This window comes from Haliotis rufescens, unplaced genomic scaffold, assembly GCF_023055435.1.
Source record: "Haliotis rufescens isolate VD_foot unplaced genomic scaffold, xgHalRufe1.0.p SCAF_26, whole genome shotgun sequence".
Taxonomy (NCBI): domain Eukaryota; kingdom Metazoa; phylum Mollusca; class Gastropoda; order Lepetellida; family Haliotidae; genus Haliotis; species Haliotis rufescens.
The window spans coordinates 2,369,218-2,389,357 of record NW_025963957.1 but is presented as its reverse complement, the minus strand read 5'-3'; the positions used below and the strand labels follow the sequence as shown (position 1 = coordinate 2,389,357).

Sequence of the window (20,140 nt, the reverse complement as noted above, 5' to 3'; positions counted from 1 at the left end):
AACGCCGCTTTTAACAGTATTCCAGTTATATCGCGGCGTGTTAGCTTAATGTGGGAGGAAAGCCCGAAGTGACGCAGGTCTTAGACGTTAACCACTTCGGTGAAACCCACAAGCATGGGTATGGTGCTGACAAACCTAAAAACATAATCGGGGCGAACCTGGATTCGAACCCACAATCATAGGTTTCTGGCGTGCCCAAGGGACGCAACTCTGCACAGCGAATCGCGGCGCCTTAGACGACTGGGCCACCCGTGCCCCCGTAGTCATGTGATGATACACAACGATACATGTGTGACGTGATATGAGGATATGGCATGATCATGAATTGTAAAAATAGTTTCTGAAGGGATGTACAGGAAATCCCGAGCCATAGTTAGCACGGTCAGGTCAACTGATGCAAGTTACTGAACACAGTGTCAAACACATCACTTCCTTTGATAATAGGTAAAAGACAAGTGTCAAGTGTCAGTGTATCATGTCATGGTTCATCCTAGATTACCAAGTGTATATCTCCATGCTATCATGATCAACACCCTCAAGCCATTTGCTATAATAGCTTTGTCATGAGCTTAGATTCAAATTAGATGACGCTTAAATTAGCCATCCAATCAAATTACATGATGCTTAAATTAGCCATCCAATCAAATTACATGACGCCTAAATTAGCCATCCAATCAAATTACATGACGCTTAAATTAGCCATCCAATCAAATTACATGATGCCTAAATTAGCCATCCAATCAAATTACATGACGCTTAAATTAGCCATCCAATCAAATTACATGACGCTTAAATTAGCCATCCAATCAAATTACATGATGCCTAAACTAGCCATCCAATCAAATTACATGACGCTTAAATCAAATTATACATTATGCTTACAGTCACAAGAGATATTCTGTGCTTAGACAGTGAACAGAGAATAAGATGGTGAAAGTCCAGTGTATTTAGTGTAACAGAATGGAGATCTACTACCTCGACAATCAAGGATGATCATGTTTCATATCATCACTATACTAATACGACATGTTTTTTTTATCATGTCGACAATGTGAGTGAGTGAGTTGGGTTTAACGCTGCTTTTAACAGAATTCCAGTTATATCACGGCATGTCAGCTTAATGTGTGAGGAAAGCCTGAAGTGATGCAGGTCTCAGACATTTTCCACTCTGGTGAAACCCACGAGCACGGGTATGGATGGCGCTGACAAACCTTGAAACATAATCGGGGTAAACCGGGATTCGAACCCACAATTATAGGTTTCTGGCGTGCCCAAGGGATGCAACTCTACACAGCGAATCGCAGCACCTTAGACGACTGGGACAGCTGAAGAACACATATTGACATGAAGTCAGGGTACCGATTTCCTCCAAACACCAGGTCTCCAACAGGAGCAGGCCTCCAATAAGCACCGGTAACGAACAGTCCACAATACAATAAGCACAGGTCTCTAATAAGCAGTGGGTATGTTAGATTTGAAATACTTCACCCTAGAATAAATAAAAGCTTACAAACAAAGGCTCCAATTTTAGCACTTCCTGTCCTTAGCACCACATCTAAAGTCAAATAAACTCTGTACTAAGATCATAAAATTCAATTGTTCAATTCACTTTTAGTGACTGAAGTTCATGCAACACATAGTTGACAGATATAGATAGTGCTGGGTCTCAAGTTCCCACCTGGCCTCCATTACTTGCTGGGTCTGGAAGTTTGTTCAAAGAGGAAAAGAGGAAATAAGGTACGGTAAGCCCAGTCCAATAGCTACACCCACATCAGTGTACAACAGTGTATCACCATGATCACGTATATCACATGTACAACTATAACCAAGCAGGCAAGATAACAATCTCCCACACTTCATCAGACAAACAAACCCATTCTTTAAGCAGCCATGTTGACCATGTTGACTGTGTGTAACACAGGACAACAGTACATTTCTCTATCAGAACAATTTGAATTTTGCTTCAGTTTAACAGCCTAAGTCCAAAAACCTAATATAATGGTCAGGTGGGTCCCCAAATTTTGTTTGGTTCTTCCGTGTAGAGTTTTCTTCTCAAAGCACAGACCCAAATCATATCCTTTCTCTAATAAAAACAAAGACGTATATACATACATCACAAACACCCACCTGCTACAAGAATATCAAATGGTTGAAACCTAATTGACACTTGGCCAATTATCTCTACAACTATATCCTCTGGCACCACTCCCACTTGCATACAACAACGGTAGCACTATGACTTCTGCATGTCTCTGCACAAGCTTCATTCTTCTGCACAACTAGGGGTGTTCAGATCATCCTATTGCTACAATGGTATTATGCATGTGGCCAGGTGCCTGAAGACTTAGAGAGAAGTAGAGATCAGAAGTCGAGTGGCTCACTATTTCCACAGGTTCCCACCATACAACATTTATTTCTAAAATATCATATTAATGATGGAGAAACCCAGGAGGGTAATACACTTTTTATAATATAATGTCATGCTTAAAATATTGGATGTTGTAATGACAATCAATGTAGTAGCATCAGACATCCTTATGAATACAATGTTAAGTGTTTGTTTGCATGTTATTTAACGCCGCACTCAGCAATATTCCCGCTATAGGACGGCGGTCTGTAAACAATCGAGTCTGGACCAGACAATCCAGTGATTGACATCATGAGCATCGATCAGGCGCCTTTTACGACAAGCATAGTCGCATTTTACAGCAAGCATGGTTTGCTGCAGACCTGTTCCACCTTGAAATGTTTAGTGCACTGAGGAATTTATTACACAGTGCCAAATGACTTTCAGCCATGTTTGTCGACATGTTTGGGCCAAAGAGTGGAAAACCCTTTCTAAGCTCATTGGGAATGCTAGTCAATTGAGGAAGAAGCCATTGCATGGATGTAGGGGACTGTAAAGTAGTTCCTGCTTGGCCCCTTCATTGCATATTTATCATGACACCAAGTCTTTTTGTACCAGTTTATCGCATCAATAACACAAGTCTTTATGTGCTGAAACAAATTAGCTACTAATCAACACTGAGGGGATAGGTAACCTAAGAGACAAGACTTAATATACATCAATCAGCTACGGACCCTTTGACATGGAGGCCACGAGTGCAAATCCTGAGAAACATCTAGTTGAACTCAATCTTTAAAATCAGATCTTAGTTTTCACTACCGATAAACAAAAATCTGAGGACATCCCATTAAGGTTAACACGGCGTATTCCGTCTGATTCCGTCAAAATGATCGTCTATCTCTCACTTCAATGGGAGAAACATTTGAATGGAAGAGACTTTGCATAGCCTGAATGTTCTTTTTCTCAGTTTTCAAATTTTAAATCTAGAACTTTGTCAAAATATTTTTCAAAGCAAAGTTTGGAATGGAAGTCACCTGTTTGAAACTAGTGCAGTATAGCTCTAGAAAGCTGCTTTCTGATTTTCTAATGTTGTCTTCTCGTTAGTCATTTCATTCATCGGTCAAAGTTCGCGGAATGTCATTCAAATGGATGTCCTCAGGCCTTTGGTTAGCCATTGTGAGAACTACGATCTGATTTTAATGAGATTGGTTGCTACTCCTCACTAGTGCATTATTGCTTGGATATTATCATACCGGTATATCACACAATATTTGTCATGTTCGTTTGTGGAAATGATCCAAAGGAATTCATCTAAACAAGTGATAATGTTTCAAGTTCCTGATGCTATATGATAAATAAAGATAAAGCAGAGGAGAGAGAATTGGGTTTAACGCCACTTTGGACAGTATACCCATTATATCACGGCACATCAGAATAATGTTTGAAGAAAGCACAAGTGATAGAAGTCTCAGACAATTACCACTTTTCTGAAACCCACAAGCTGTAGCTCAGGCTTATCATGTTCGGTCAAATTATTGTAACACTGGTCATTTACCCACAAAGCATGATTCGCAATCAACGTAATATCAGACCCACAATCAGCAGATCCTGGAACACGGAAGGGAAACAATTCTGCACAGTGAATGGCTGTATCTTAGAGTACTGTGTAAGCCACAAGAAGCCAAAGAGACAGGCAAACATGTACAGGTGAGTGTTTGAACAAATTAGCATATTTACCTGACTTCTCATGATCAACACTGGAAATAAGTTAAAAACTGATATCTGAGACAAAAAAACAACAACTTGATCATGTTGATTGCATACTTGATTGCAAAACAGACTTTCACTCTCTCAATATTCCGATATCTGCTCAAATAAACAGGACCACATGGATGAGGTTATTATCATGATTATTAGTCTTACTCCAGCAGTGTGGGCAAACATCAACGATATGCAATGGGAAGAACGCTTGGATTCATGTTTTCAAGAAACACTTCTTGTTCATTGAAGTAGTTTGATTCAACAGATTCTACAAACATGATCTGACAAATGTAAACACGCAAAAGAATGCTTGATGTTTAAAAATGATTCATCTGCACAAAATCAGACATGGGAAATATATAGTTTTAAGGGTATGTCTGACTTCTGAAAAAATCCAATGCAGCAGTCATCAACAGAGATGATATGAAATATCAATTAATTACTGGGAATCTTATCTCCACTATGTGCACCACAGGGAGAGCATGAAGTATAGTTCTGAAATATCTTAGGCCCTCATTTTATATAAGTACTGTATAACAAGACACTTTTCCTCAAAATAATGCATTTTACTAAAACAATAGCGCAAGGCGACCGGTCAGCAAAAAAACTTTTTCCACAATCATAAACCACTTGGTTTTTTTCCTTGTGCAGCCAGGGCAATATCAAACAATATGAGACATTTTAATGAAAAAAAGAAAGTGTCAAGGTTCTGAATGGCATTTAGAAGTGATACACATAAGAGAGAATAAATGGATGTCAACTTCTATATTACCGGTATGATGAGGAACTTACTCCTTCATCAGGTGAGTGAATGATTGAACACTAATTAATGAATGAACATGATGAATGAATGTTTCTGCTTCTGTTATCTCATTTGCTTGTTACTTTTGTCTTTTCTACATGTACCTATATGCTCCCTGCATCCCAGCATTCATCCGAAGCGATGTGTTCCTCATAATAAAGAAGCTGACATCCATAAACTCTCCCTCGAAAAGAAAGTGACTGATTACACCGTATTGTTCAACTATTATCATTGATTAACATGATTACCAGGATAATTGCAAGGAATTTCTGGAAATGTTTGCCTTCTGTTAAGGATTACAGATCAGCCATTGCTAAGAAACATTCCCTGTAACATGTGTGACTCACACCAGTGAGTTTGGTTTTACGCCACTGTTAGCAATATTCCAGCAATATCACGGCATGGGACACGCCACTGTTAGCAATATTCCAGCAATAATTCCACCAGAAATGAGCTTCACACATAGCACCCATGTAGGGACTCGAACCTGGGTCTTTGGCGTGACGAGTGAACGCTTTAACCACTAGGCTACTCTGCCGCCCCTGTAACTCAGACTGAAGGATAAACATGACGTTAGTGCCAACATTGTGAGTGAATTCTTTAAGAAATATTGCAGCCATATCATAGCTGGTGTTACCAAGATTAGGCTTCATGCAATGTACACATGTGGGGAGTCAAACCTTACCCGCTGGGCTAACCAACCAGGATGTATGTGAAGCAAGTCATGTACAGTCTTCAATCAACCAGACATCAGTAATGACACTTAACATGGTTTAAGTAGACGTATATATTGATATAGATTGCACAATGCCACATGACATAAAATAATATTGTAACTGCTTTTGAATTTCAAGTTTTAAAAGTCATTTTGCGACATGTTCTACATTAACAAACAAGAAACTAATTGTTTTTAAAAATCAGGATTGAACAAATATGAAATGTTAGTAAATGCTTAATTTAACAAACAAATGTAGATAGCAGGATTAGTTTTGAGTCATACATGTTTGAGTCATACATGTTTGAAGGTTGCATAAATTGAAAAGAAAATCACCCTGTGTTTGACGATTTAGAAAACATTTCAAGTGACACATCTCACCCACAACTTGTCCCTCAGCTGGAAGTACAACCAACAGAGGGCAGAGTCACCAGCTGTGACAATGAAGGGAAGTATGCTGACACAGTACACCGGGACAGACTAACAGCTGGACTAAATGGAAGGTTTCATATTTTCCAAATCCATGTCGTATTGAACTTTTTAATCAGTTACGACAAGGCTTAAATGTTCATTGTCAACGTCATACCACTCTTTCCTCAGCCAAAACAAGCCTAGAACATACCCCAGCAGTGTTACTGAAAAGCAAACTGTCTCCCTCAAAACTACTTGTACGCATGTACGAGTTTCTCAGATGTGAGAAGAAATGAAATATAACAAATGAAAGTAATTTCTGTACATCAAATCAATATGTTAATTCCTGGACTAAAATAATCAATAATGGCAATCAATGGGATGGCATCTACACATGTTGCAGGAATCATCTGTGAGTGGATCCTGGGTACATCGTGAGCACAAGGAGCTGTAATGGTACACCAGGACCTGGCTACTTCTACCGGAGACTAGTGAGTGAGTGTCATGCTGAGCTGTGGAGGAGGAGGAGGAGGATGGAGGATGGGGAGCTATTTCCCGAACCGCTGCTCTGTGTCCCCGTACGTTGACACCAGCGACAGGTAATTCTTGTAGCTAATATTCCAATGTGATGATATAGACCTGAAACACAGACAGGGAAGCATTCTGGGTGAGCTGGAGTCATTGCTGCTCTTGAAAGTATTTCAGTTATATAAAAGCATGTCAGCTTGATCCTGAGTAAGTGTGATTTTAAACACTTTTAAATTCCAGCAATACCACAGCGGGGGGACACCAGAAATTGGCCTCACACACAGTACCCACATGGAAAATCGAACCTTGACCACACAGGCGTCACAGGCTGGGATCCAGAAATATTCTCTTGCCAATTGGACATTTGCAGTTTGATCATGCCCACCTCATCTCTGGGGTGATGGATGTATGAACAAACAGAATAAACTCAAGTGTCACTTTCATAACATATATGGTGTGCCCTCGCCATTGCGCCTTTCAATGCCTCGGTTATGGCGTGCAGTAACAATTGGCTCCCAAAATTTAATTACATTTTTTTAAAACTCAAGGTTTACACTGACACGAAAAAACATTATCAGCTGATCACTGCGAGCACGTAACACCAGAAATACAGTCATCAAATCCAAATATGCGATCCCATTATTATACGATCTCAGCATCTGGTTATAAAATTGTGTTCATTGTATATCTAGACTTATGTTTGTAAGATATTTTATCAATTTTATTCAAAATTTCATCTAATATTGTTTACAATAACTTTGGCGAAATCGTGTGTGAAGTGATTGGTAGATCGCACAACTCACCATTATTTAGGGCAACCACCGTCAGATTACCGCTATTGATGCCTTGCAATGAACTTTAGTTGCCAGAGAATGAATACATCTATCATAAATGCCATACTTTGACCCATTAAAAGTCATATTTGTGGCAATGTGACTATTAATGACAACATTACATTTTCGCAATCAAAATACATGGAGCGAAGGAAGTCCCTACGGTGACTGGTCCATACGTAAAAATATCCTGCAATAGCAATCAGCCATACCAAAGTGTTACGTTTAAGGTTCTTATAATTATAAATGTATATAGAAAAAGCCGCAACTGAAATAACACGATATTCCTTTGAAAATAATAATTTCAGATACAGTTTGTTCCGACCATTGCATCAAAATTCTTCGACTCTGTATCATTGGGTACTTATTGCTTATTGAGTTAATCACCGGCAGATTGTTGCGACAATGTGTGCACAGCTGATTGCTATTTCCGACTTAGTTTACGAGAAAATACACATGGCAATCTTCATTTCTGCATATAAAATGCCTTGCATATAAAATGCCTTGGAGAGCAGGAAATGACAAAAGAGTTCTATATTTCCAAATAAAAAAGTTATAAATATGAACATTGTTTCAATGATTCATGTATTGGGGAGTGGACTGAGGATGTCATGAAAAACTGTTACACAAAATGAGAAGGGGGTGAGTGATGGGGGTTCAGCAAAATCCATACAGTCCTGAAACCAGTCCCACCCCATTCCCCCTCTATAATAAATGACATTACTTCATTTTTTAAAAATCTTAAACTGTTTACTCATTTTGGGAAAAAAACAATAGAGTGATGAATAGATGAGAGAAAAAAATGTAATAACCCAAATATCATGAATATAATAGAAAACCTAGAGTCAAAACTCAATTGCTCAAAAAGTTATCTTGAGCTCTGTGTACATTGCCAATAAACATGATAAAGCCCTCAAGAACTTACAATATTTCACTTAGTCGAATTTCCCATGGTAAATATCCCAAGAGTGAATCTACTGGCCCAAATCGTATCACCATGTCTGGGTCAGGGAACTTGTGGGCATCTGAAACAAACATGAGCATCTGTTAAAATACATCATGTACATATTCATACTAATATCTGCTGACCATGCAGGAATTTACCCAGACCTCCTTCGAGGCCGATATTCAGCCCCAAGTCTGCAGCAAAATTAATGTCAACATCCACACACTGAATTAAACATTTCTCCATTCATGCTGTTGTAGTTTTAACTAATGTCATGGTTTTGTAAACATTGTAAGGTGACTTGTATTTCACTGATAACAGGACCAGTATATACTATGATATAGAAGAAGAGGCGTTAATACTTTGCCATTATTGCATTGAATGCAATGTTAAAATTCAATCAATGTTACAATACCTCAGAATTTAAGAAATGAGAATAAAATCCCAATTTTGAACAAAATGTCAATTTTGTCAATATGCCTGCACTTAGCAGGTTTAGTTTGGACAAATCTCTGCCATGCTGACGGTATCAACAAGTTGAGTTAAGGGTGTTTATTCTGCAGAGATGGAAATTGGCAGTAGTCCTGTAGTCCTTGCCAAACTGCCCAATTGTTAAGGTATCATAAGGAATAGTAGAAATTTGCCCTTTTTTGAGTTATCATTATAGTGAGTGAGTGAGTGAGTTTGGTTTTACGCCGCTTTTAGCAATATTCCATCAATATCCCGGCGGGGGACACCAGAAATGGGCTTCACACATTGTACCCATGTCGGGAATCGAACCCAGGTCTTCGGCGTGACGAGCGAACGCTTTAACCACTAGGCTACCCAACCGCCCCAGTGATCATTATAAGGACTGGTGGACTAAAACAGTTAGTTTCTATCACTGTTCTGTCTTCATCAATATCTGCAGCAGACATACATATATACTCAGCATCATTATTGAGGGGTCATGCAGGCAATAAGAGATAAAAGTATTCAAAACACCGCATTTTCAACTGCAGTCCAGCTGTTTGTGGAATGAACCATTTTATACCCACATTGACTGTTACTTGTCATTAACTGCACATGAATGGGCAAAACCACTGGTTGCATTCAAGCTTGTGCATCTTCCCACATCTTCCCGAAGCAAGAAAGTTAACTGACTATAAAATTCCAGTTTCCACCCTTGCCGAACTAGGCTGGTATTATGGAGTTACATTTTGGCTGGGCTAACGAGTCTGTGCATAGTCCAATCAAAATCGTGCAACGAAATCGAAATCCGGTTCGTAAACTGTCGTGCTGAATTCGGTCAATTGCAGGATTAGCAAAGCATGTGCACCTCCAACTAGTCAACAGATATTTTCCAAACCTTTTCATGATTTTAATCAAGGTGCTCACGTGATTTGATGCACTCCACGATGTAAGACTTGTTTTATCACAATATAGATCTTGATTATCGATCAGATCGTCTTCGCTGTGCGCCGCCATTTTTTTTTAATCAAATGCAAGTGATACGAGAGGTGGAATGTGATTGGTCCATATGAGAGGTTAAGAAGGTTCATAACTCGTAATAACCACTGGTTCCGCTACGATCGAGCCCAGGAATTCCAGCCTAGTTCGGCAAGGTTGGAAACTGGACTTCAAAAGTCAGTAAACTCTCTTGCCTGGGGAAGATGATCTTCCCGAGGCAAGAGAGTTAACTGACTATAAAAGTCCAGTTTCCACCCTTGCCGAACTAGGCTGGTATCATGGAGTTACATTTTGGCTGGACTGACGAGTCTATGCATAGTCCAATCAAAATCTCACAATGAAATCAACATCTGGGTCGTAAACTGCCGTCCAGATTTCGGTCAATTGCAGGACTTGCAAAGCAGGTGTACCAGCAACTTTGTGTCAACAAATGTTTTCCAAATCTTTTCATGTTTACAATATAGATGCACATGTGATCTGATGCACTTTGCGAACCCGTTTTATTACAATATAGATCTTGATAATAACTCAGATCATCTTCACTGGGCGACACCATTTTAAGTGAAGCAAATGAAACTGATATGAGAGGTGGAATCTGGTTGGTCAATAGGAGGGACACAGAAGGGACATAACTCATAATAGCCACTGGTGATGCTACAATCAAGACCAGAAATTCCAGCCTAGTTCAGCAAGGGTGGAAACCGGACTTTTACAGTCAATTAACTCCCTTGCCTTGGGAAGATGAGACGCGTGTCGCTTGGGTAGCTTTTCCCACCACATTTAATCTTGCACATTTGATTGTATTTAATACTTGTCCATTTTTCCACTTTCATAAAACTAAAAGCATCAACTCAAGGTCACATTGTCCCATGTTCTTCACACTGTCAACATACTCAGACCAAGTGATGCTTGTTGGCAAATGTTCATGTTCAACACCCTACATACCTAGGTGACCCTTCAATAAAGACACTGAGTCTATGGAAGTGGATCATCCACTATCACGGCATGAACCCCTTGTGAACACAACCACTGCTTAACCATGGCAACAATGCAACAGGGTTGGTAATGACAATGCAACACAAATTCGTCTTCATGGATAGTCCTATAAACTAATGAACTCTTTTGAAGTTGAAATAAAGGGATATTCCTCTGCTGATCTCAATGCCTAAAAATTTCTTTATTTCACACATGGCAGATAGAAATTGCAATAAGTCAGAAGGAATTTGATCAGATTTTGCAAAGAATCTTTCTCTGCTACCACATTTATAATAGGGATTGCAATACATAGCATACTCTGGCAGACCGACTGGAAGTAGAGGTTAGGCTTGAATTGTCGGATATAACAAACAGCAACACTGCATGGCAACCCAATGTATTGACAAACGGACAAATGCCAAATAGTATATACACACCCCTGAAATATTGACACTGTATTCTACTGTAGTTATTTTCAAAACATTGTTAAGAAATACATGGAACAAAAAGTAAAATAAACTAGACACATCACGGTTTGTTACTCGTTAGCCATTCTATGTTAGCTGCTAACTGAAACTGTAAACAGCAGATTCTGTGTCTTGTTACATCTCTTGAAAATCGAATACATCAGATTGACACAATATCAATACTGAAAGTGTCAAACTGCAAAAGATAATTAATAATATGAAACATACACTGTACAAGATAACAAATACCAGCATGCACAATTTTAGCTGGTTAGGAAGTTCAATGAAACCGTAACCAGTTATCATGATTATGCGAATAATCATGATGGGTTTATTAAAGCTGATTCAGCAAATTATATCCCATCATGCCATGCATGCCTCCTGGGAAAATATATAACAATCAGTGTTTTGAAACTAACTCTAGAAATTACCAGTCCACCCTAATTTTTGTCAGTCCAAACTTTCAACAAATACAAAATACACCTTATATCAAAATTACCTGGTTTCAATTCTTTTAACATCATGTTCAATGGAATGATGTCATATCTGAAGTTACTTAGTTAGATCTGCACATCATTGACACCCATTGCAGTCCCAATTTTCTCTTATTTTTTTTTAATATTTTGAGACTACATCACAAATGTGTCGCAAAGCGAAATATTATTTCCTTGCACTAAAAATAGACAAGGGGAAACCCTGATGGTAACAGACAAGCTGATTTCATTCGAAAAATATACTGGCACTTATATGAATATCGCTGATGTTTTGCTCAGCAACAAAGATTTATAAGGTACTTGATTTGCCGGTCCACAGGGATTGGGAGTCACATGTATTACCGGTCCAAGCTTAATTGTACTGGTAAAAAATTGGTAATTACCAGTAAACGGGAACACTGACATTATACCAAGAATAATGTCCCCTACCTTGTAGCAAGGCATCCACAGTACACGGCGTGATGTCTTCCAAGCGGTACTGGTGCCCTGACACCAGTTTACTCAGGGACTGCGTCATCTCCACCAGGTTCTGGCGACCATCGCCAAGGGAGAGAAGCCGCACCCTTATCTGCTTGATATTCGAACAGCCTGAAAAAGACAGCAACAGCTGGGGACAGTGTACAATGAACATGTTCTGTTATTGATTCCATTAATCTGATTACACAAACTAGCAGGGTGAGAGTTGGCCATTGATCATCTTCCAAGCAGTAACGTCACCTTGTAACACACACAAAGCGATTGTGCAGCTGTGAGAACAGAGAGAAGACATTCACATCTAACCACCTGCTACAAAAATTGGGTGTCTGATTGTCAGTTGTTTTATAAAACCACACGTTATTCAGCATACAGGGGAATATTAGCTAACAATAGGGGAGTATGCTGCAGTCTCAACCATATAATAATAAAAATAATTTAGGAACATAATCAGGGCGAACCAGGATTCAAACCCACAATCATAGGTTTCTGGCATGCCTAAGGGACACAACTCTGCACAGTGGGTTGCAGGCAAATGATTGGGCACATCCAAGTCACCAACTCTGACTACCTGATGTAAAAACTTGCTTATAAAAGCCATACAACAAGTTAAATGTATTTTCAGAGATATAGTGGAAGCGAACAGACTGTCACTGTCAAGAAAAGGTTACTCCATATCATGTAAAGATTTATCATATCATATAGCAGTTCCCTTTTACTTATATAAGCCTATATCAATCTGCAATCCACAACATATTGAACATTTCAAATTACCATGGTACATTGTAATTAGATTAGCAACTGTATGAGAGTTGCTTGATAAATACTTACAACATGATGTAAACAGCTTGTTTTGAGAAACAAGATGTTTTGAAACAAAACTACAATTCATTACGAAATCTAACATCAACTGATATTTTGTTAAAATGACCCCCTTCAGAAGACATCGGACTCCCTGTATAAGAGCTAGGGAGTTATATGACCCCTAGTTATAAGAGGCTGGGTCAAACCCTGTGTCAGCTGCACCACAGGCACATTGTTTCTGTAGGCATTCCCACTGCTTACCATTGCTTTCCACAACTGCTACAGAAAGGGTGGTCAGGCTCACTGACTTGGTTGATGCATGTCATCGATCCCAAATGCGTGGATGGATGCTCATGATATTAATCACTGGATTGTCTGGTCCAGACTCGATTATTTACAGACCGCCGTCATATAGGTGGAATATTGCTGAGTGCGCCGTTAAACAACAATGAGTGAGTGAGTGTTATGGTTTTACGCCGCTTTTAGCAATATTCCAGCAGTATCGGGGCGGGGGACACCAGAAATGGGCTTCACACATTGTACCCATGTCGGGAATCGAACCCTAGTTTTCGGTGTGACGAGCGAACGCTTTAACCACTAGGCTACCCAACCGCCCCCGTTAAACAACAAACCAAACCAAACCAAAAAAGCTACACAAAGTGAGTGAGCTGAAACCCACAAGCACGAGCATAGTACTGACAAACCTAGAGACATAATCGGGGCGACCGGGGATTCAAACCCACGATCATAGTTTTCTGGCATGCCCAAGGGACGAAACTCACAAAATTACAGATTGATGTGCCAGATAGCGCCACTATGAGAAATGAGCATGTGGCATAGATGGATGAGATTATAATTACATTTTGCTATTGATGAATACATCAACTATAGTAACAAGATAAACCCAACATTGCAACAGCTGTCAACTGGATAACTGAAAAAACTGAAAACTTCATAAACAGTGTCCATCACTCATTATTAGGAGTGTCATGTTACATCAAACTGCCAGTGTTTTGATATGTTTCCCCTACGATTGTACTATATCGATACAAATTTAAAAACGCTGATGGTATTGTCGATAGTATGCACAACAAACAAGTTTCAATAGTTGCAATTGATAATAAATAAAACATAAATTATGAGTCACAAAACTCAGCTGTCATGGTTGAATTTTAAACCTACCTTGTGTTGATTAGCAAGGATTGCGGTAACTTCAGTGTAAGTTACTTCCCTTTGGTTTAAGTTATGACAGGGAGGAAAATGTCCGACTTTGAAATTGACGCCAATACTTTATTCATTTCTATTACACTGATTAATTTAATTGTCAAGCCTTAAAGTTAGTTTAATACTATCACTATAACTGTTGCCATGGTTAACATCTATTGCAATGCCATTCCAATAGTGAAAATAGTCATCCTCACTCATTATGCAGGGAAAGAAATAACCCAAGAAAGTCTGCTAGCATCAATAGTTGTAACTAAAAGCAACACCTAAAAAAATGGTTGAGTGAGTGAGTTGGGTTTAACGACGTATTCCAGTTATATCGCAGCATGTCAGCTTAATGTGGGAGGAAAGCCTGAAGTGATGCAGGTCTCAGACATTTACCATTTCGGGGAAACCCACGAGCACGGGTATGGTGCTGACAAACCTAGAACCGGGATTTGAACCCACAATCATAGGTTTCTGGCGTGCCCAAGGGATGCAACTCTGCACAGCGAATTGCGGCGCCTTAGACGACTGAGTCACCCGTGCCCCCAAAAAATGTTTGAAATTTTACCAGCCCTTAAGATAAATTTAACATTGACAAAACAGGTCCTGGCTAGCAGGCTAGTGCTGATCATGCTGATTGCTATGTCTGTTGTGCCCATGAGACACAGGTATTTAGCATGCAGGACATAGACACATGATGACACCATAATGCAACTAACTACTGAATGAATGATCATTTAGCTCCCATCATATCATCGATTTAAACATTAGGATGTTGGGACTTAATCATGTTAATGTACTATTCATGTTTTCATGGCTTTGCCAGTGAAACTGCTTCTAACATATTTATCATGTTGAGTTAAAACCCATTATCTAGAGGGGATATGTTTATCCTTGACTGTCAAGTGTGTGAATGAGTTTGTGTTACCATGGTTACATGTAGCCTTAATGGCATTTCAGTTATACTTAAAGCACATAATGTCAGCTTGGGGAGGAAAGCCTGCAGTATTGCAGTCTTGACCACTTTGATGAACTAGCAATCATTATCAGGGGGTACTGGGATTGAAAACAATAAGTGGATCCTTGCACAGTCAAGGGGGATAACACTGTATTATGTGTAATTGAGTTGTGGCCCTAGAAACTGGGACACTTGTGACCCCAAACATAGATTACCCCTAACTAGCCATGGTAACCAGTTCACTGAATTCCAAACTAAGAGAGTGGGCTGGGTTCAGCACACTGTAAACAGTATTTCAATCTTATCAAGCCCAACCACTTATTATGAATTAAATCCAAGCTTGATGTGCTAGAATATGTTGAAGTGACTAACACGATCAAAGAGACAACCTTCAGTTATTATACGCATTGAGATTTGGAAGTTTATTTACGGATACCCTGACTAAGGGAAATTTAATTGGGATGGGGACAGTTGGTATGGTTGATGTGGATAATTTTCAAGCAGTCAATTTAAAGGTGTCAATTTCCATTACCCTGTGTGGGAATTTAATTTGAGAATTTCAGACCTGCTATAAGACACTTTATGCCCCTCTCGTATGTAGTGAGTGATTGAGTGAGTGAGTATGGTTTTACGCCGCTTTTAACAATATTCCAGCAATATCACGGCGGGGGACACCAGAAATGGGCTTCACACATTGTACCCATGTCAGGAATTGAACACGAGTCTTCGGCGCTCTTGTATGTAAGCAAGAGTCATCAGAAAGATGACATATCCCCCGGCAGCTGTCTGTAAAGTAACCACAAGTAAATGTGCAACTCTTTATGTAATGAGTCAAGAGTTGAATGTTCTTGAAGAAGCATACATTGTTTACCCAAAAAGATCCACCATGGTCGCATCCATGAAACTAGCAATCGTGTCCTTGTCTAACTTCTTTCCATAAAGATTTAAGAAAATAAAAATTTAAAAATTACAAAATAGCAAAAGGCACCACTTCAGCATGTAACAGATACATCTTTCAAGTTTCGATCAAATATACTGAATGGTTTTCGAATTCTGCCCCGGAAACAAACCCCATCCCCAATGGAGTCCATGTCCAACTTCTTTCCATAAAAAAATTTTAAAATAAAAATTCGAAAAATCCCAAAATATCAAAAGGTACCACTTCAGTATGTCACTGATAGATTTGTCAGGTTTCGATCAAATACACTGAATGGTTTTCGAGTTCTGTCCTGGAAAAGGAAATGATTACAGACAGACATGCTGATCGCTATATCCCCCGCATTACATGCCGGGGGGATAAAAAGTGCAAACTCACCTTGTTCACCGAGAGAAAATCTTAAAATATTTATGTACATATTCATGGCAATTGTATTTATTTCATTATGGAAAACTAAACCAGTAGCCGGAATTTAGTGAGGCGCTCATAGATCAGTGAAATCCACATTTTCAAGTTGCCACCCTGGCTGTTAAGGGTGAAATAATACACCAAAACTCTGATGCACGACAATATGTGGACTTTGATACAATTCCTGATGCACATGAACTGGTATCATAATTCATGATACAAAAAACATATTTTCAACTTAATGAAAGATTAACCCTACGATATTGTGACCAGTACCGAGATACGTATGTATCGACTCACAGCATGGCCTCAGTATCGTTGCACCCCTAATAGTTTTGACAAAGAGTGGTCATGATAGTCTCAGTTTCAATCTGTGGAGAAACTGAGGTGGCAGCAGCCAATGTAATTTGTAATATAATACTTTTGGTAATAAATCATGTAAATCTCACCTCCATCCTTTTTCTCCGAGCTGCTCTTGGAATGGAAATCAATATCAAATTTATTCTGATCTGAAGCTAGGATGTGCTCTTTGCTCTTCTGTATTTCAGACTGGAGTAAAAAACTATTTCTTTTTATTTCACCTGAAAGAAGAACAACATATAAATCTTTATTGGAATATGCACAGTTGAAGTGAGTATATTATGAACATCAGTCTACTGACCTCCAAGATCCATGATGCATTTCAATGTACACAACATTATAGCATGTTATAGTGTGTACAATGCTTGCAAATTTGGAAGTCAAAATGAAGTAATTTTAGTCCTTTTAGTGGCTTTGAGAGCCATGGGAAACTTCAGAATACCCTAATAACAAAGAGTTATCTCCCCTAACCATGCTACCATGTGACAGGATTGTGAAATGTGGCTTTAGTATCACATTTTAACATGAAAAGAATACATGGAGACTAGACAATGTAGGAAACAATTATATGGATATATATTTGCTTGTGACTGTAATCACTATATTCTGTTGTATATAACAAAAACATGAAGTGTTTGAACTCATTGAAAATAGTCAAATCATGCACATGTTGCAAGGATGGAAATGAACCAAGATAGTATTACCGACCCCCACCTCCCACACACACATAAAAAATGTTTGAAATTCTACCAGCCGTTAGGATACCTTTAACATTAACAAAACTGGTCCAGGCTAGTGCTAATTTCCATTCCTGCCTTGCACCAGAGACCATCTATTATATGGTCTCTGCTTGCACATGCATGCTTGTAAGTTCTTCCATGTAAGAGGGGTCTGTCTGTCATTACTTAACTTTCCAGGACATTGACTGTCATCCAAAATGTCCTGAAGATAATTTTCAATTTTGGTGATGGTATGGACATGATGGAATAACGTCGCATCATAATTTGCTAAAATCATGAATATGGCCAAATGGCATTTGTCTCTAGCAAAATCATTGTCTGTGGGATATATCTAATACTTATACTGTGTGTGAGTTGTAAATCAAGTTCGAAAGCAAGTTTGAACAAAATACTGAATTGTCTACCACATGAGATAGATTGTAGGGCAATACAATCCATGCATATGTCTTGGGAAGGGTTCCAGATCAGTTCATTTTCAAGGACACTGACCATTGCTCACTGTCACTCATAATGTCCTGAACGTTTATAGTCTGCCATAGATGGTGGTGGCATGTAGGACCAGTACCGGTAAGCCTACACAGCAGAATATGGTAGCAATTGGAAAGACTTCCGTCGGTATCCCCAATCCAAAAGTTGTATATGTATGCATTGCTGCTCTATCCTGTTAGTTATATACAGGGTTTTCTATGACTCACAAACATGTGTCCAGTACGCACAAATGTAGAGAATGGACACACAAAAAGAATACACTGCTCTCTAGGGACGCACAATAATATTCATTATATCTACAGCGCATAAACAGCAGTTATGGGTGTCTGTCATTTCATCCATCAATCATGGCCAATGTCCACATGATCTTTGATTCATTCCAGGTTCTGATGAAATTATCAAAATGTACAGTACACAACACCATTTCTTTACTTTACAGGACCCTCATATTGACCACAAGGACCCTTAAAATTAATTAATTTTTTTAGGGTGGACACAGGCGGAGTCTTACAAAGATGTGTTTATACGTTTAAATGGACAGGAGTCACAAGTGTCTAAATAAACAACCCGGGTGGTTGTAACACATCGCTTATCACTAACTGTCACTGACGTCTGTTTATCACTGTTTACAACAAGATAATATAACACATATCGATACACGCGAAATCTTAGGATAAGAACAACGCATGATCAGAAAGAAATGAGGGTCACACTTACCATTTATATCATATACACTTATATAGGAGATACCAAATGCCACCGACCAAACAATAACGTTGGCAAGATCGGAGTAAGAATATTCATTTTCCACGACCACTACTCCCACGTGGAGAGGCAATTTCTTCAAACTTTTGGCATCAGATCTTATTTTCGTGATAGCAGTTTTCTTTCCCAACACGCTGTACGCAAGTGGAAATTGAAAAATGATCTGCCGCAAGAATACACCGAGTCCCAACACGCAGTGTATCAACTGCAGTAGCACTGTCCTTAACATTTTTCTATGTTAAGGAACTGATGCAAGTTACATAGTCCGCTCTCCAAGCAAATCCCTAAAACCGGCTTCCGCTGCGTGACTATTCCGGAAGTTCCTCCAGCGAGAAAGGAAAGTGACGGCTCTGATTGGTAGATAATATTGTCTTGCATCAGAAAAATAACGCGAAATAAAAAAAGTGTCCATAAACATACGTAATACATATGGCTTATTGTTCTAATTTATAGGTTATTGTTTTGTTTTGTGTGTTGACGTCGAGTGACGTGTATCAGGTATGTCGGGCTCTCGCCAGCTGTACCCATTTGATTGGATGGAAGTTTGTGGGGGCACCGCCTACATGTCAAAAGTGGATTTGTAAACAAACAAATGTTGTACACATTCGCTATACTTACATAATATATATCTGATGCACGAATCATTTATTGATGAAACTAACTTGAACATCATAATAAATACCAATCGATATATATAGTTGCAAGTTTGAAAAAAATCCGTGATATTTATACATTTGTTGATTCACGTGAATACTGTATATCTAAATATCTTAGTTCATAATCCACGTATCACGTGAGGTTATCTATACATTTCATATTAATTCGTATTGTATGTATTAAAAGAGCAGAGGCAAAGATTGAAAGGAAATCATTACTTCGAACCGTTTGCTAATATATATATATATATATATATATATATATATATATATATATATATATATATATATTGTGCCCTAAACTTATTGAAGGAACATTTGAAAATGTAAAATAAAACAATAGAGACATTTAAAACAAAAATAAACCTTCGACATAAGCATATCCAGAACTAGTCGAGGCGGGAGCATGGGTGGCCCAGTCGTCGAAGGCGCCGCATTTCGCTGTGCAGATGTGCATCCCTTGGACAAGCCAGAAACCTATGATTGTGGGTTCGAATCCCGGTTCGCCCCGATTATGTTTCTAGGTTTGTCAGTAACATACCCGTGCTCGTGGGTTTCACCAAAGTGGTAACATACTTACTTAAATTCGGAATTTAACATGCGCTTTCTGTC

At 38.9% G+C, this 20,140-nt stretch overlaps 1 protein-coding gene across 1 annotated transcript; it reads right to left on the bottom strand.

Annotated features, from left to right (window-relative positions):
• Window positions 1-1,178: 1,178 nt before the first annotated feature.
• On the bottom strand, window positions 1,179-19,171 carry LOC124141429 (dehydrodolichyl diphosphate synthase complex subunit Nus1-like). The gene is made up of 5 exons (XM_046509436.2): window positions 18,825-19,171; window positions 16,968-17,099; window positions 12,158-12,316; window positions 8,323-8,422; window positions 1,179-6,675 (listed from the first exon to the last, which is right to left on the bottom strand). Exons 1-5 carry the CDS (start codon window positions 19,099-19,101, stop codon window positions 6,585-6,587), a joined length of 759 nt encoding a protein of 252 aa, XP_046365392.1. The 5' UTR covers window positions 19,102-19,171; the 3' UTR covers window positions 1,179-6,584.
• Between the last annotated feature and the right edge of the window lie 969 nt (window positions 19,172-20,140).